The sequence below is a fragment of the Biomphalaria glabrata genome, chromosome 2 (genome assembly GCF_947242115.1).
Source record: "Biomphalaria glabrata chromosome 2, xgBioGlab47.1, whole genome shotgun sequence".
Classification (NCBI taxonomy): Eukaryota; Metazoa; Mollusca; class Gastropoda; family Planorbidae; genus Biomphalaria; species Biomphalaria glabrata.
The window spans coordinates 37,065,831-37,082,918 of record NC_074712.1 but is presented as its reverse complement, the minus strand read 5'-3'; the positions used below and the strand labels follow the sequence as shown (position 1 = coordinate 37,082,918).

The following is a 17,088-nucleotide window of genomic DNA, read 5'->3' as shown; positions in this document are numbered from 1 at the left end:
TGCCAGGTTAAAGAGCCTTCCATCGGATCTGCTATGGATGTATATTCCGTCTTCCAGGGATTTAAAAGCACTGGATAGTACGACTGAGAAGAAGATGCCAAATAGTGTAGGGGCCAGTACACATCCTTGTTTTACACCGCTCTTAATGGAGAATGGCCTGGAGGAAGAACTTTCAAACTGAACGGTGCCCTGCATATTTTCGTGAAAAGCTGACACTAGTTTTCTTAACTTATTTGGACAGCCGATTCTCTCTAGTACAGCAAACAGACCGCTTCTGCTAACAAGGTCAAAGGCCTTGGTCAAATCAATAAAAGCTATGAAGAGGGGCTGCTTTTGTTCTCTGCTCTTCTCCTGTAGCTGCCGCAGAGAGAAAATCATATCTGTTGTAGATCTTCCTGCCCTAAAGCCACACTGCGACTCTGGATAAACACGATCTGCCAGGATCTGTAATCGCTTTAGTAACACTCTAGCAAAAGCCTTTCCGACTATGCTAAGCAGTGAGATGCCTCTGTAATTGTTACAATCAGAGCGGTCGCCTTTATTTTTATAAATTGTAACAATGTTGGAGTCTTTCAATTCCTGGGGGACCATTCCTTGTTCCCAGCACAAGCTTAGCAGTTCATGGAGTGGTTTGATTAGGGCATGTTTTCCAGCCTGAATTACTTCAGCAGGAATGCCATCTCCTCCGGGTGTTTTCCCATGTGCAAGCATGTCAATGGCAATGCTCAGCTCCTTTACTGAGGGCGTTTCGTCTAATTCCGTCAAAACTGGAAGTGATGGGAAGTTGGAAACAGCATTTGGTGAGATGGCGTTTTCAATCTGGTAGAGTTCTGCATAGTGTTCTACCCATCGTTCCATTTGCAGCGCACGATCGCTGATGATTGAGCCATCTTTTGACTTGAGCGGAGCACACTTGCTGGTGTGAGGTCCAAAGGCTTTTCTCATGCCCTCATATAGTCCTCTTATGTTACCACAGTCGGCACAAGATTGAATATCTTCGCATAGCTCCTGCCAGTATTTGTTAGCACATTGTCTCGCTACTCTTTGGGCATTGTTACGTGCAGCTCTGAGCCTTTTTAAGTTGCTTGGGGTGGGATCCTTCTTGTAGATTAGCATGGCTGCTCTCTTGTTCGTAGTGGCAGTTTCCATTTCTGGTAGACTAGCTTCAAACCAGTCTTCGCTTTTCTTGGTTTTGTTTCCAAAGACCAGTGATGATGTTTGGTAGATTGTATCACGCATAAACGTCCAGCTTTTTTCTACCTCAGTCGCAGAGATATACATATATATATATAGGCCTATATATCTTTTATAACATTTTATATAACATTTTATATCCTGATGATTGACTAATTCTCCCACTTGCCATGGACGATAAAATAAGACTATTTCACTTTGTATTACTTAACTTAAACCACGTAGACGTAGGTCATTTTCAAGATCTTAATCACAGCGGTTAAATTTACCAACAAAAATTGTCGCAATTTCGACCCAATATGTTTTGAAAGCCGACATTTAGATATCTAATTACAAGAATGTATTTCCTTCCGCTGTAAGCACTTAACACTTTTTTTTGGTGCCTAACTTTCGTTCCATGGTGGTTTTTTTTTATGTAAGTTTATTTCAACACAGATCTAGATCTAAAATCTCGTCTAAATGTAGATGATTGTCAGCGTGAATGTCAGGGATTGTTCTTAGATCAGTGTGATTATCAAATGTGCATTTACAAAGAACACGGAACGTCTGTGTGAAAGTGTGTGTGTACAGTTTGAAATGTAAAGAATGTAGTTTAATGTGTAGAACAACAATTTAGAACGACTAGATCGAGCTCTACAAGTAGGCCTCTATTCTAAATCAAAATCCTAAAAATTGTCTCAGTGAATATAACGGCCTATTGAAAATGAGTGGGAGTTTTTTAAGGAAAAAAGCGGGGAGGGGTGGGTATATAATAGGCTATAGTAAAAATGTGTATAATGCGGGGGCATTGAAGTGAATGCTTTGTTTAAAAATTGTGCTTAACTGGTTTTTGAGGGATGAAAAAAAAAGTTCTTGGTTGAAAATGACTTTCAATTGGAGGACGCCAAAACAGAATGCAATGTTATTGTAATGCTGGGGCTGTTTTACTGAATACACCAAGACCAAAAAGTGTGTTGTAGAGGAAGACTCGTTTCATTTCATGTTTGTGTGTGTGGGGGGGTGGAGGGGCTGCCTTATAATGCAGGCTGATGGGAAAACTATAACTGATGGGCCTACTGAATTGTGCATGCTGAATATTGGTGGGTTTCGACCGTAGAGCAGCATGGGTATCTGCTCGTATTTATAGGCCTATATATCTAACATGAAGTATCTACGACTTAGGGTCTAAAGATCTATATCTTAACCTTTCCATAAGTTGTATAAGGCGGGTAATCGATAATACAATACTTACTGAAAGAATCAAATGATGACAATACTAGTAATATAGACTAATATAGTCTACAACTTAAGCTTGCATTTATTATAAAAAAGAAGAGGTCATCAAAGAGCTAACATTGTGTGTGACATCTAGAACTTTAATCACAGACCAGCAGATATTGACCATCAACCGGCAAGCGAGAGATAGACACCGTTATAGATTTCCATGCTTTGTAAATGTCAGGCACAACAAGCCACTTGATTAGTTGGCAGATCATCGCCATTGTGGCTTGGAATGTGTGTGTGTGTGTTTTGTGTGGGGGAGAGGGGGGCGAGGAGGCAATCTCATCAATGAAACAGATTCCATATACTGTGAATAGACAGGGTGTGGCATTATGTCACCAGTGTGGAGCTACCATCAGAAGTATTGTCTTGAGATGATTTAGTATAATACCAAGTTTGACAAGATTAAAATAAGCTGTTTTCTAGATAGAGTTGAGACAACTATCTTTGGAGACTACACTTGAAGCTCATGGGAACAACAACACTTGTATTGATCAGGGTTTACAGAACAACCATCCACCAATCATCTCTCATTTGTTAATGTGAAACTAAAATTTTTTTAAATTAAACTGATTTTCTAAATGTATATCAATGTACTTTATTATTTGCTGACAATGTCGATGTGGAAACAAAAAAGTATTAGTCTTAAAAAACTATTCACGTAAAATGTCCAGCAACCATAATTATAAACATAATAATCAATAAGATCACATCCTACTATACATAATGTCAAATTCACATGCATATAAAGATGTCAAACACTGATGTTAAAATACATACTAGTGCACACCAGGATATTACACATAAATATCACATGAATTTCAAATGTACATAAAGCATCATAGCAAATGTGCCCATAAAATTCACCCCAAATTCGCCCTCACACCAAATGTGCCCCTAGAAGCCACACAAAATATGTCTGAGAAGTTACAACAAATGTGGCCATAAACTCACAACAAATGTGCCCACATCACAACCCAACTTAGCAGAGTCTACAATGCAAACATTTCAGTCAGGCACATCTGATTACAAAGTGACCAATGAATAGTGAACTGAGGGGACACAAAAGGATCCAACGTCTAAATAAAATGGGGGGGGAAAGAGAGAGAGAAGGGAATACTAGTGGACAAAAGAAATAAGGGCAACAACTCCAGTTAAAACATGGTTGCAGAAGAAAGAAGGGGGCAGCTAGATAACCAGCAGTAACTTGAGAAATATTCTGCAAAGGCCATCTGGGTTTGAGGTTTCATGTTTGTTGACATTTGCTTCACTTGCTATTGGTTAAATTGCATAATGGAGCCAAAACAAAGGTGACATTGGCTACTTCTGCTGTCAACTTAATCTCTCAAAAAAAAAACAAGAGGACTAATGCAAAACAAAATCAGCTTATAAGCTTATAATTTGCACACAGATTTTTTCTTTAAATAAATATTTTTTTAATTATTTTTTTTCCATTCAAAATGTATTATAAAAACAAACTATTTAGAGTATCTGTTGTTGTTTTAGAGCAGGGGCATTACCATTTTTTAAAAGTAAGCTTGTAATGACTAATGCTTGTATTTAATAATGAATAACAATTTACAAGCAAATATCCCACACATTTCTGTTTTATTTTATCTTATAAAATACAGACATTACTTCAAAAAAGATGATTATTTCCTACGTGCGTCTCTAGGTCAATCTAGTCATGCATGTTAATCATGACTTTAACTCTGCCAAGTTGTTGGTTTTCCTAAAAGCACTATGGAAGAAAGAGAATTTGTACAAATTTGTCCTAGCCTATGGAACAAGAAATGTGCCTTTATCTTTGTGTCTGATTATTTTATTAGATTTTGTATTTGGAGATCAGGGCCAGCCTGTGATAATTGGAGGTGAAGTGAATTGAGTGGCTCTAAATGAAATGGAAAAATAAAAAGACCACAAAAAAAAAAACATGCAATGAATGAAAACTTTCTAGCATCTAAATCAACAAATAAAATAAATTCAATAGAGCGATTCCTGTAGCGTTCCGAATGGAATCCTGAATCATAGTAGAGACTTGGAGCTAAGCTAGTAGAAGGTTCTGCTATATTTGAGATTTGATCCAAGTTTCGCATTTTTTTTCTCTAAAAATTTTTTTTTAGTCCTGTCTAAGTCCCCCACCAAATCAGAGGTTCTATGCAGCTGCCTAGATTACCTATGCCTATGGCCGGCCCTGTGGAGATTATGGTTCTATTCATTTATGTCTAATTGCTACTTTACTTTTGAGTCTTCTCTCCTGAAGGCTTTCTAAATTTAATGATTTAACTAAAGGTGTTACTCTAATCAAACGTGAATATTTGTTTGTTAAAGCTCACTGCTCTATTTTGTGTCTGTTCTAGTTTCTTAATGTTTTCTTGAGTTGAGGGGTCTCAGAGGATGCATATTCTATTATTGGCCTAACCATGGTTAAGTTAACAAGGTTAAGTGATTAATCAAGAGTGTCAAAGATACTTATGCCATAGATTTTAAATAGTAATATTCTCACAGAAAACTGTGCACAGTACTTCCATATAATCTAATACATAATGTTTACTTAGTTTCTCCAAGTACAAAGAGCTCAACTAAAAACAAAAAACTGAGCTTAAGCTAGTGGGGAGCTGAGACACAGACAGAGAAAAATAAAAGGCAAAGGTTTTAGTTTTACAGTCAAAAGTTTAAAGAAGAGCCTGAATGTGAAGAAGATGTTTCTATTTCTTGCAGTCTTTCTTTTCATTCTGGCATTTTCCTCAGTACACCATTGAATAAGGTGCAGTAGCAAACAAATGTCAATTTTTTTCAAATATTTTTTTTCACTTTCAATCAGAGAAATTTTCTTGAAATATTTATGAGAGATATGCTTTGGTTATTATCAGTTGGCCAACATGAGTGGGGGGAAAAATTCACAGAAAAACTAATTAATTATTTAGAGAAACAAGGGAAACAACCCATTATGAGAATAAAAATTATTTTATTTGTAAATATATCTTCATTAATTAAAAAACAAATTTAAAAAAATTAGTGACTTTAAAATCCAGCAATAATTTTGTTTAAAATAATTTAGACTAACTCTAAATATTTAGTTGAACTTTTGCTTACCTGCTCATTAGGATTTAATCTTTGCTCTTCAAAACAAAAGCACTAGAGAGAAAATAGAATCATTTTAGACATAAGGCAATCAATAAGGTCAATCAAAAAGTAAATGGAAACTATAATATTTTACTACAAAAAAAAAAAAAAAAAAAAGAAAACAACTGCTAATCAATCTAAAAAATCTGTAAATACCTGAATTTTATTAAAATATTGGCCAGCCTCGTAGGGCAACACATTGTATGTTGAAATACCAATGATTGGTTTATCAGTTGGGTTGTTGGCTGTATAAAATGCTAAAGCTGTTTCTCCAGGATAAACCTACATAGTAAAAAAATTTATATAAACAAATATGTGCATGTGTATATATAAATAAATAAATAAATAAATAAATAAATAAATAAATATATATATATATATATATATTATTTATTTATTTATTTATTTATGCCCTTAATATGGACAGAAAAAAAAAAGAGTTTAAAAAAAAAGGAAAGAAATTTGAAAATAATATTGTAGTATTTGTCACAATGAGCAACTTATGATAACTTGACTGCTTGAATTGGGTTAAAAACAATGTAAACTATGAACAATGACAATATCTTCTCCAAGTAAAATGAACCAATAAAATAAACCACAATTGATCTGACTTCCTTTACTAAATTCTACTATGCTTTTTTATCCCATGTAACATTCTAATCTTAAAAATATTGTTTTATAAGCTAGAAACTACCACTTTTTAAGTTTATGGTGCCATTTTTTGTTATCTAATCATTTTTAATTTTTATTTGCCAAAAATTTCCCCAATGAACAATTTATGACTCCCAAATAAACTTGCTTACAGTGACTTCTGTCTGTTGAGGCTTAAAATTCCATCTCATACTTGACGCAACATCTGCATTAAACTTCACTACTATCTTTCGATACACTTTTTCCATGGTTTCTATTTTATCCGTGTCATGCCCTTTCACAGCTTGACCACCCAATCCTGTGGCCTATAGACCAAGCATAAGACAAGCAGAAAAAAACAAATTAATTACTTAACCTATGTATACTATGAAATACATACAAAGTGAATATTATTACTTACAATTTATACAAAAAGATAATAAAGGCTGAATGATTATGTCTACTAAGGTAAGATAACAGTGGTATAAAAATTACTATAGACTACTTTCAACTTTTTGTTTGTAATATGCACTAACATTCTTTTACAATTTTTATATTAACGCCTATGGCTAGCTATCATTAACAATTGTCTACAGTTCGAAATAGAGATTCAAACTGTACATTACAAAATTAAATCATGCAGAAAATTCTTAGTTATAATTTCACTGCTTCTTGATAATCTAACTTACCTGACAAAACACTTTATACAAAGGTACTCCAGCATAAGCACCACCAAGCATGAAAATAAACACAGCAAGAATGTAGATTAAACCAGTTTTATTTGAGTCTGTTAGTTGGCCACCAGATCCTTTGCCAAGTCTCCTAGTTGAGGTGGATATTGAATTGACTGAGGCATAACAGAATTTTCCATTCATATAGTTACAATCTAATAGATACAACTTTTGAAGTGATGGAAATTTGAACAGCCTATGGTTTACTGTGCCGGCTTGACATGTATACTTCTGTCTAACTAATACTGGGAACAAAGTTTTATGTAAGTCTGATAGTTTGAAACAAATCTTGCACAGATGAAGAGGTGACTTCTGATGGACTTTAACAGTGGAAGCCACAGTGATCCGCAAATAAACATTTGACCAAAACATTTTAAACTGCTTTTCTATTTATAAACTGAAAAAAAAAAATCAATTAATTTATAATATAACAATATAAAATTAACTTATTAAAAAAAAGTATTTATATCATAATAATAGAAAAAATAAATTTAAAAGTCTTGTCTTGAACTGTTTGAGTTGTGATTTGATAACATAATCATAACTTTTTTTCTTTCATGTGGTTAATTTTTTTAAATGAAAATAATTGTCTAGTAATCAATATGAAAAACTATGTCTATGCAGTAGAAAGGAATATGTTGACAATATCATGAGCTCATATAATTTATGTTAACATAACAGACAATGATTTTACCTCTCAGGTTAAATAAATGATTCAAATGTAAGGAATCATAAGAGGGAAGGGTAGGAAATTCTCTCCTGCCAGTAGCACACTATGCCCCAAGTTCATTACAAGAATGCTTTATCTTCTTTAAATCATTGGAGAATCCAGCGGGAGGTAACAGAAGGGATCACTACCCCACATACACCCTACAACCTTTAAAAGATCAGGGAGGTGTGCAAACATACTTTTGCAGAGAAAATACACAATATGAGTTACAAATAATAGATTAATAAACATAAATAATGTAATGTTACTTGTTGATATTTTTAACCCATTCTCATAGTGTGCCCTCCTCCCCTATCTAAAATTCTGTTCTTATGTCAGGTGCAAAGGTGTCCAAAAGTGGTAAATTACAATATTATATAAAATGTATAGATCTATTCTATATATAATAGTTTTAGTAGTAGATCTATATAGATCTAGATCTTTAGATCACTAGTAGATCTAGACTAAGAGTAAAACTATATTAGATCTGCTAAATTCACTAGTTATAGATATGGGCATAGCCAAGATTTAGTTGTTGTTTTTTGTTGTTTTTTTTTTTTTGGGGGGGGGGGGGGGATTTTTTGCGCGCCCACCCACCCACACATGCGTGTGTATTACCAGAAGTGCGAAATGCTGATATTTTAGGCAAAGTACATTTCCTACTTTACTAATCATTCTATAGAATATCTAGGCTTTCTTTAGAATGACTAAGTATACATCAGGCTAAGTAGAAAATGTCTTATTTAGAAAGATATTTATAAATTAAATAATTAATGAGTGGGAAAAAAACACAAATAAACAACAAGATTTCATATGACTAAAATTACCTCTGTAGACCCATGTCTTAATACACTGTGCTAAGTGTAATTTCAATGCTTAAATACTCAAATAATTTTGTAAATTAACTAATCGTATTATAAAATAGTAAGTAGACTAAAATTAGAAATTTTAGAGGGTAAAACTGTTTTTAAAGTCAATTAGATCAAACAGATAGCAAATATTTAAATGAGAAAATACTTTATTATAATTATTTTAAACATCCTTGATGTTTTTTGAAACATCCCACTGAGTTGGTTACAAAGTTCCATTTCAAGGAGAGTATATTATATACGGGTATAAGCACTTTTTTCAATGGCGAAATAGCGGTATGTGTCAATATTTCAGACAAAAAAAAAATGAATTGCACTGAAGCCTTGTTTAACATGATAAATTAACTTCTCTTGTTCTTTTGTTTTTTACTATCATCAAAACAAAATGTGTTATAAATTTAAATCAGTTTTTTTATCAATATCTAGTCAAGTGGTTCCTTCTTAGTACTGGTAGTCTTATTTGCCTTGATTAAATAGACCTATTTTCTTTCAAATATCTTTAGTATCAACTTTTTACCTCTAGAGTACAATTAAGTTTTTGCAAAGTATGCACACTTAGAAAGTAGTAAGTAAACATACGTCACACTTTCAGGAACAAGACTAAATTATTTAGATTACTTGCGAATAGAAATATTATTTTTTTTAAAATAATATTATTAATTAAAATACTTTAAATCATCATTTAACACTTTGCTGGAAGCAGTTCTAGTCATTCTATAGAGAATGCCTAGAAGCAAAGTAGGAAATGAAGAAATCATTCCTCACTTTGCCTGGCATACATACATACATATATATATATATATATATGTATGATTGTATAGATATTTCATTACATCGTCTCTTCCTGGAGTTAGTGGAACAAAAGTAGACACCTCTCCCTTGCCAGATAGGGGTTTTGGAGGAGCGCTGTGAGCTTTATTTCCTGTATTTGAAGTGACTATAGTGCAATATCCTGTTACTCTTCTATTAAAAAATTGTAATTTATATATCAAATCTGCTATTCACTGCACTTTAACCAGAACCTAGTGACTGGTAGAAAAACAAATCAAAGTGTGAAATGTTTTATTTGGGGTAGGATTGAACCTCAAATGACTGTAATTTACTTTAGTTTTTTTATGTTAGTGGCTTGAATTCTCATGGATTTACTTTTTAATGTCTTCCAGCAACTGGCAGAAAACCCTTATTGCTAGGCTAAAATAGTATAGTTTGTCTTAAGTTTGTTTTTTTGGAGGGGGGGGGGGGTAAGCTCACACCTTAGGCTTTTTATTGGAAGGGGGCTTTTAAAGTACCTCAAAACCTCCCTTGGCTACGCACGCTCATTCATGGAATTTGTTGACCATATTTTCCTTTAGTTTTTTTTTTTTATTGGAAGGGTTTTAACCTCAAACCTCTCTTCAATCTCTTGTTTATGCTCATGGAATGTAGATCTAGTTGCTATAGCTTTTTTTTCTATAGGAAGGGGGATTTTAACAACTGCAGCAAAACATGTCTATTTACTATTTTAGTAGTTATAGTATATAATATATAGATTCTTTTATCTATACTAAAAACTAAAACATTTAAGACCTAAGATATCATTATTAGATCTAGATCAGGGGTCTCAAACTCATATCAGCATGTGGGCCACAGTGGAAAGTAACAACCATTCAGCGGGCCACACCACAAAAAGAGAATGTTTTTTTTACAAACACTACTGTCACTGCAGTAAAATGCTAAAATAAAGTTTTTATAATTATTAATTACATTTAGTGTAGTTTATTACATGCACAGGCAGTTTAGTTTACTAAAATAAGTTGACGTTGTCTCTGTCACTAATAAAAAAGCAGAAACTGTAATTCTTCAGAAAAAAAACAACAACTATAATTACTAGGCCTACTGCAGATGGCTCGTCACTCATGTTTCTGTCCACTCAACTGAGAGCGTTCGGCAGAGACCAGACCATCGACGTTAGGCCTGAAGTCGCGTGTAGTGGCAAGCCGCAAGGTTGCTCTTAGATGCTCATCAGTCAGTCTTGATCATAATGTTGTTTTGTTAATCTTCATTCGGAAAAAAAAAACTGTTCGCAAACGTACGTACTCCCAAACATTGCTAGAATTCTAGCATCTGTGCAGAATAAGTTTGGAAACTTCTCTCTGGGAAGAAACTGGTAGAAATCTGGAACACCAACATCAGCGTATTTTTGCTTCAGAACAGTGTCACACGGAACGTTTTTCACTTCAACTGCGAACGGAGTGGCAACAAGGAAAAACTGTGGTTCAAGAGCAGTGAGTTCAAAATCTTCCAGTAGTCTGGAGAGGATGTCTACGTAGTCTTTCAGGCGCTGTGGTTCATCCGTAATGCTCTGTAGAAAAGACAAATGAGCCAGGTTTCCATATGCCAGCTGAGTGGCCCACAAAGTCAGCTTGCATCTGAATGATGTGATGCGGTCAAGCATCACGGTAATCAGCTGCTTTGTGCCCTGTAGTTGTGAATTGAGTGCATTGAGATGTTGCGTGATGTCAGTAAGAAAAGAAAGATCCGACAAAACATTGGGTCACTGAGCTGAGCTGCTATTTCCCGTCTCAGTTCAAAAAATCTCTGCAGCACTTTTCCACGACTCAGCCATCTGACATCCGTTTCTAAATCAGCTAGAAATTACACAAACTGTCTGTGGTTGAGACCCTGTGCACGTATGAAGTTCAACGTCTTCACGACAACATCCTTCACGTTCTTCATTACTAGACTTTTGCCACAGAGTGCTTCTTGGTGCAGACTGCAGTGTATGGCTGCAAAATGTCCCGCCAAGCTGAGCTGATACCGTTTCTCTACCATTAATCCAACAACACCAACCTTCTCTAAACACATTGCTAGTGCACCGTACGTAGCCACTGAAAAAGTTTTTCCCACGGTAGTCTACACCTGTCAATACAAGCTTCCAGTTCTTGAAAACACGTCTCGTCCAGTCATCATTCCTTTCATGGGTAGAAAGTCCAATAGCTCTTCAACAATGTTCAAGTTTTCGTCGACCCCACGAATGAATACGGCACAGTATGCAGTGTCTGTTACACCAGTAGACTCGTACAGTGCAATGGAATATGCTACAAAGTCTTTTGCATCGGCAATCAGTTGCTGTTGAACATTAGTCGCTGACTCGGTGATCCAGCTTGCAACTGTGTTCGCAGAAAAACTTATGCCTTCGAAGAGTTTCTTTTTCTTGGGGCAGATAATTTCACATGCCTGTAGCATACGCTCTTTTACAAACTGGAATTCAGTGAATGGTCGTGATGCCTTTGCTATCATCTCGCTAACAACAAAGCTTGCTTTCGCAGAATCTTCGCTTGCAGTAGACACATCTCATTTACTGATTTGTGCAGATGTAAATCATTTCACGGCTTATATGTGGTCATTGTAAATTTTATCTATTTTTTTTGTCAAATTCGCGGACGTGGCCGCAGGCCACTCAAAATTGTTTCGCGGGCCACATGGGCAACATGTTTTAGACCCCTGATCTAGATCTAGAGTCTAGTTTAAACTTAAAGTTAGTAGATTGATTTTTTAATTGATAAGAATTTGATTATAATTTAAATAGTATTTCTACTATTAGTAACTATTTGATACTGACTAAAATCACTAAATTAACTTATAACTTATTATAGATAAACTATATAATAATATATATCTAATTATAATATAATAAATTATAAAATAAGAATTAAGATCTTTATACTTTATTTATATATTTATTTATATTTTATATAATATAATATTATTAAATATTATAATAATTATAATATATTATTTACTAACTAGATCTATATAATTATTTAAATTATATAGATTCTATCTAATCTAGATCTAAAAAAAACTAAATGATTATTATACATGATTAACTTTTATACTTACATACTTAACTAGTAACTAGTCTCTACTTATTAGTCTTATTACTTATACTTATTATTAATAATTATATTTATAGTCATATAGATCTGATCTAGAATCTATTTATATTTAATATTAATTATAATTAGATCTATATATAAATATAATCTATAGTTCTATACTATTATTATTTATTATACTTATAGCAACTTATAATTATAGTGACTGTTATACTAGATCTATATTTATAAAATTTATATACTGTGATAATTATATAGATCTAGATCTAGTATAGAAATTAATAATTACTCTATAAGTATAGTCTATACTCAGTAGTTAGTATACATTCATAATTATTATTATACTAGTAGTACTAAGTCTAAGTACTATTATTACTTTGTCTATGTGATGTCAAGATCAGTAGAATCTAAGTCTAAGATATAGATCTATATTATATCTATATAGATCTAGCTAGATCTAGTCATCTAGATTAGATCTACTATCTAGAACTAACTACTATTATTAGTTAAATAAATTATTAGTAACTATTAATGATTAGTAATACAATTAATGTCAAAAGGTCGTGGACCTATTCTAGACCTAGAGTCAGCTTGAGGCTAGAGACAACATAGAATAGATCCATATTTTTAAATGCATTATAAGATAGCATTTCGTCAACAACCGGTCAGGAAGTTATTGAAAAAAACTTAGAAAAAAAAGTAAATGCATTTGTCAACTACAAATTACATAGGTTAGATTAAATCGACTCGAAATAATATTCAGATGAGCACAGAGGATGAGTTCAGTGTTTTGCATGACTATGATCATCATGATGACTTCGTAAATACATGTAGAGACTTCTATTTAAAAAAAAAAAGACATTTATTTAAAATTCCTAAACTAGACACATAAAAAAAGTGACAAAACCGACTAAAAATAAACAGGCTTCACTGGTGATTAGATTCGACCTCTTTTATTCTATCACCTATGACCTATGATTAGACCTCTTAGTAGTCTTAGACTTAGTCTATATGATATATAATATATCTAAAGTCTAATTGTAGTTTTATTTACACAGTGGCGTAACTAAGGTGGGGGGGGGGAGAATTTTAAAATCCCCCCGGGCCCCCACCTGGGGGGGGGGCCAAATGGGTGTCCGAAATTTATTTGTAAATACATAAATTAATATATTTGATTGACAAATAGTGTCAACGGGTGTCTTTTTTTTTTTCCACATTTATGGATTAAATTTATCATAAAGACTAAACCTAGGCTAGATCTAGATCTACATGTTTCGGATGTTCCTTCAGAGTTGAAGATAGTTTACTTCCTATAGTCCAAACCTCCTGCAGGACGACGGGGGATGGGCAGGGTTTGAACCCTCGACCGTCGATAAATCCGAACGACAATCCAGCGCGCAAACCGCATGACCACGCAGCCATCCAGACTTTGCTGACATTTTAAAAATATTTTTTCCCACAGAGATCAAAGTTTTTTTTAAAGTTGGTCTTACATTTTAAACTTTGTTGCCACGAATAAAACTGCATGATATGCAGCGAATTCCAGGTATCTTGTTACCTTTACTAATAATAGATCTAAATGGCGTGTATTTTATGGCTACACTAATTAACCTTGAAGCAAAATTTACAGAATCTAGTATAACAGATCTAATAGTTAATGCTAGAATAGTCCATTATTCGGGTGTGGCGTCTATAATTTCAGAATTAAACTTCACACTCTAGTTATTACCCCTCTATTCATCTTTCCTCAATCCAATGGAAACTCTCTTTTTATTTCTATCTAATCCTTTTGCTTTCGCACAAAACATAAACAAAAAACAATGACGTAATATCATATAATATTAGCACATCCTTCCTTTTGAAGTTATTATCACACCCTTCCTTTTAAAGTTCCTAAGAGTGATATCTACTACTGCAGGGCCGGCCCTAACATTTGCGGGGCCCTATGCGAAACGGATCGCGCGGGTCCTAGTCTGGGATAAGCATAATGTCAAAATTATTTTTTTTTTAATTAGAAAATAGGCCTACTTTCGTCTTTGCAATAAATTTTTATCAAATGAAAGCTCGCAATGCCACTTTTTATTTATTGGCACACCAAAATGTCAATGTCATCTATTCTTTAGGAGATTTGAATAAATTCAAAAAAGTTCAGAACTTTATCGTATATTTTGCCTTTCATGAGATTTCCTGGAGGCCCTGGAAAATCAGGAGGTCGCGAAAACCCTGTTATTTTATATACGTTATAATGGTTTAATTTAATAATGTACACTTAGAATTAGCGCGGGGCCTATGAAAGCGCGGGGCCCACTGTGACCGCATAGGCTGCAGTGGCCTAAGGCCGACCCTACTACGAACAATTCGTCCACTTCTGGTTGTCTTGACTGGCACAACAAGTTCTCTAAACGTTGGTCTATAATTGTCTGTTTCGTTTGTTCCAACAATTTGCAGTTCATTGTCTTCATCAGTATCATAGTACCCAGAGATGTCTTCATCGAAACTCTTATGTAAAAAGCGTTGATTTCTTCTGTATGTTTTTCCATCGTTTGTCTTTATGATGTAAGATCTGGGTGCTGAATGTTTTTTTTTTATGACAACTGCTTTCTGCCATGTTTGACCTAGACGAACTCTCCGACAGAATAATCTTTAGGTAGTCTTGCTTTTGCATCGTATTTCACTTTGTTTTTCATCTGTCGTTCGTTGAGTAATGACTGCATTTTCAGCTACCGATGGTTTCAATAGTTTGGGATCAGTTGGAATGATTCCCTGAGTTTTCTACTCGTCAGCAGTTGTGATGGTGAATACGGCAGTCCACTTATCGGAGTATTTCTATACTCGAGCATAACGAGATATGGATCTTTCCCACTTTTGTATGCTCTGAATCCTTTTGCTTTCGCACAAAACATAAACAACCAACAATGACGTAATACCATTATAATATTAGCACAGAATCTTCTTTATGCAGTGGAAAATTAAGAATGTTTTGCCTATCTGGAATTCTGGTCAAAGCTCCTGCGCCCAATTAATATAGTTCAGAAGAAACTACAAAAGTCTGGACTGCATATACGGGAAGCTGCTAAAGAAATTAGTAGGCTTACCCTTTCATGCTTTTTGCAAAATGATGAGAAACTGACAAAAACCCAATCCATCAGAAGAAAGAAAAGACTTGATGGGAAGTTGAGTTCTAATGTAGGACTGTCAATAAAACTGCCATTCAAACGTGTTGCGAGAGAAGTGCTGGACACATTTCATATGGAGATGAAGGGCAGATTCCAAAGGCTGGAAAGAAAATGGATACCTTTGGGTTTCTTCTTGAACCAAGACACCTGTTAGATGAAGACACGCTTATGACAAACTGTGCTATTTTTCCTGTTTGTATGATGAAATAAATGGAAAATCGCTTTTTCAATGATGTCATTGATGCACGAGCACTTTTCATCAACAAACCAGTAATACAATCACCAATAGACATATTGAGGAAACAGGCTTCATATGGGAATTACGTGTGCTCAAAGTATCGATGTAGTTGATGTTATAGATGTCTTTGCTGCACAGAATGCACGACGTGAAGCGATATCAATTGAGATTTGTCACTTGTGCATTATTTAACTAATAAACAACGGTATTATTCATTAAAAGAGTCTCGATGATTACTTTTTGTTAAGTTTACTGATATACTGAACCAATTTGATTTGGGGCTTATATATTTTTGCGTACATTATCTCATGTCATATGTCGAATGTCAAAATGCAAGGGGCCCCCAAAGAGGTCAATCCCCACCGGGCTCCCAAATCCCTAGTTACGCCCCTGTATTTACATTATTTTTTTTTTGGTAATACTTCGACCAATGGGACCCCTAAGGCTTAGGCTTTTTAAAATTTCATTGTGTGGATACTGTTAAAGAAAAAATACAGAGTCTCATCATTAAACTATAGCAACAGTTTTTCTTATACACCATACCATAAACATTTCAGGATTTGTCTTTATTGTAATTTTATTTATTTATTTTTTTTTAGAATGCCAGTTTTCTTTAAGGGCAGCTGACAATAAGAATTGTCTATGTATGCACTACAGATGCTGTTCAATATCTTTTCATGAGGAAGCCTGCTCAAAAAGGTACGAAGAATAAATTTTTCTTTAAGATTACTGATCAGTGACACCCCCCCCCCCCCCCCCCCCCCGCCCCCATCGCCCCAAACCAAATGAAAATTTTAATGAGATCAAATCGATTAAATAAAAAAAAATGTAAAATAAATGTTAATCTTGTGAAACAATGTTCGAGAGCAATATCTTCAGCTTTTTGTAATTTCACTGAGATTTAAGTTCATTATTAATTTGCATAAAAAATTATAATGAATATTTATACAATGAAAATAGGGCCTACATAGAATTGTTTTTGACCTAATGTCATTATATAGCAACAATCCTTCTTGTATACCTTACCTTAAACATTTTGTGTTTTGCCTCTATTGTAATATTATTTTTTTTTTTGCATTCTTTAAACATTTTTTATGTTTTTATTTATTTATTTTTTTATTTTTTTTTAACAGATCGCCACATTTTCTTTAGGGGAAGTTGACATTAATCTTTTAGGTTAATAATAACCTATGCATGCAGTACAGATGCTGTTCATCATCTTTTCAAAAGCAAGCCTGCTCAAGAAGGTAAGAATTAAATTTTGCTTTTAGATTACT

General features: G+C 34.0%; 1 protein-coding gene across 11 annotated transcripts in view; it reads right to left on the bottom strand.

Moving 5' to 3' along the window:
* LOC106053060 (cytochrome c oxidase assembly protein COX11, mitochondrial-like) overlaps positions 1 to 17,088 on the bottom strand; it is a 31,106-nt gene that overhangs the window by 11,866 nt on the left and 2,152 nt on the right. For 3 of the 11 annotated variants that reach the window (XM_056020341.1, XM_056020339.1, XM_056020340.1), the window contains exons 2-5: positions 6,900 to 7,338; positions 6,384 to 6,536; positions 5,737 to 5,862; positions 5,551 to 5,592 (exon numbers count right to left, since the gene is read on the bottom strand). In XM_056020341.1, the coding sequence (XP_055876316.1) occupies positions 5,551 to 5,592; positions 5,737 to 5,862; positions 6,384 to 6,536; positions 6,900 to 7,313 (735 nt within the window). In that variant the 5' untranslated portion in view covers positions 7,314 to 7,338. Of the gene's footprint in view, positions 1 to 5,550; positions 5,593 to 5,736; positions 5,863 to 6,383; positions 6,537 to 6,899; positions 7,339 to 7,635; positions 7,819 to 8,477; positions 8,503 to 9,188; positions 9,288 to 9,352; positions 9,491 to 12,773; positions 12,889 to 12,942; positions 13,079 to 17,088 lie in introns of those variants that run through there. The other 8 variants (XM_056020331.1, XM_056020334.1, XM_056020332.1 and 5 more) reach the window with 8 other exon arrangements.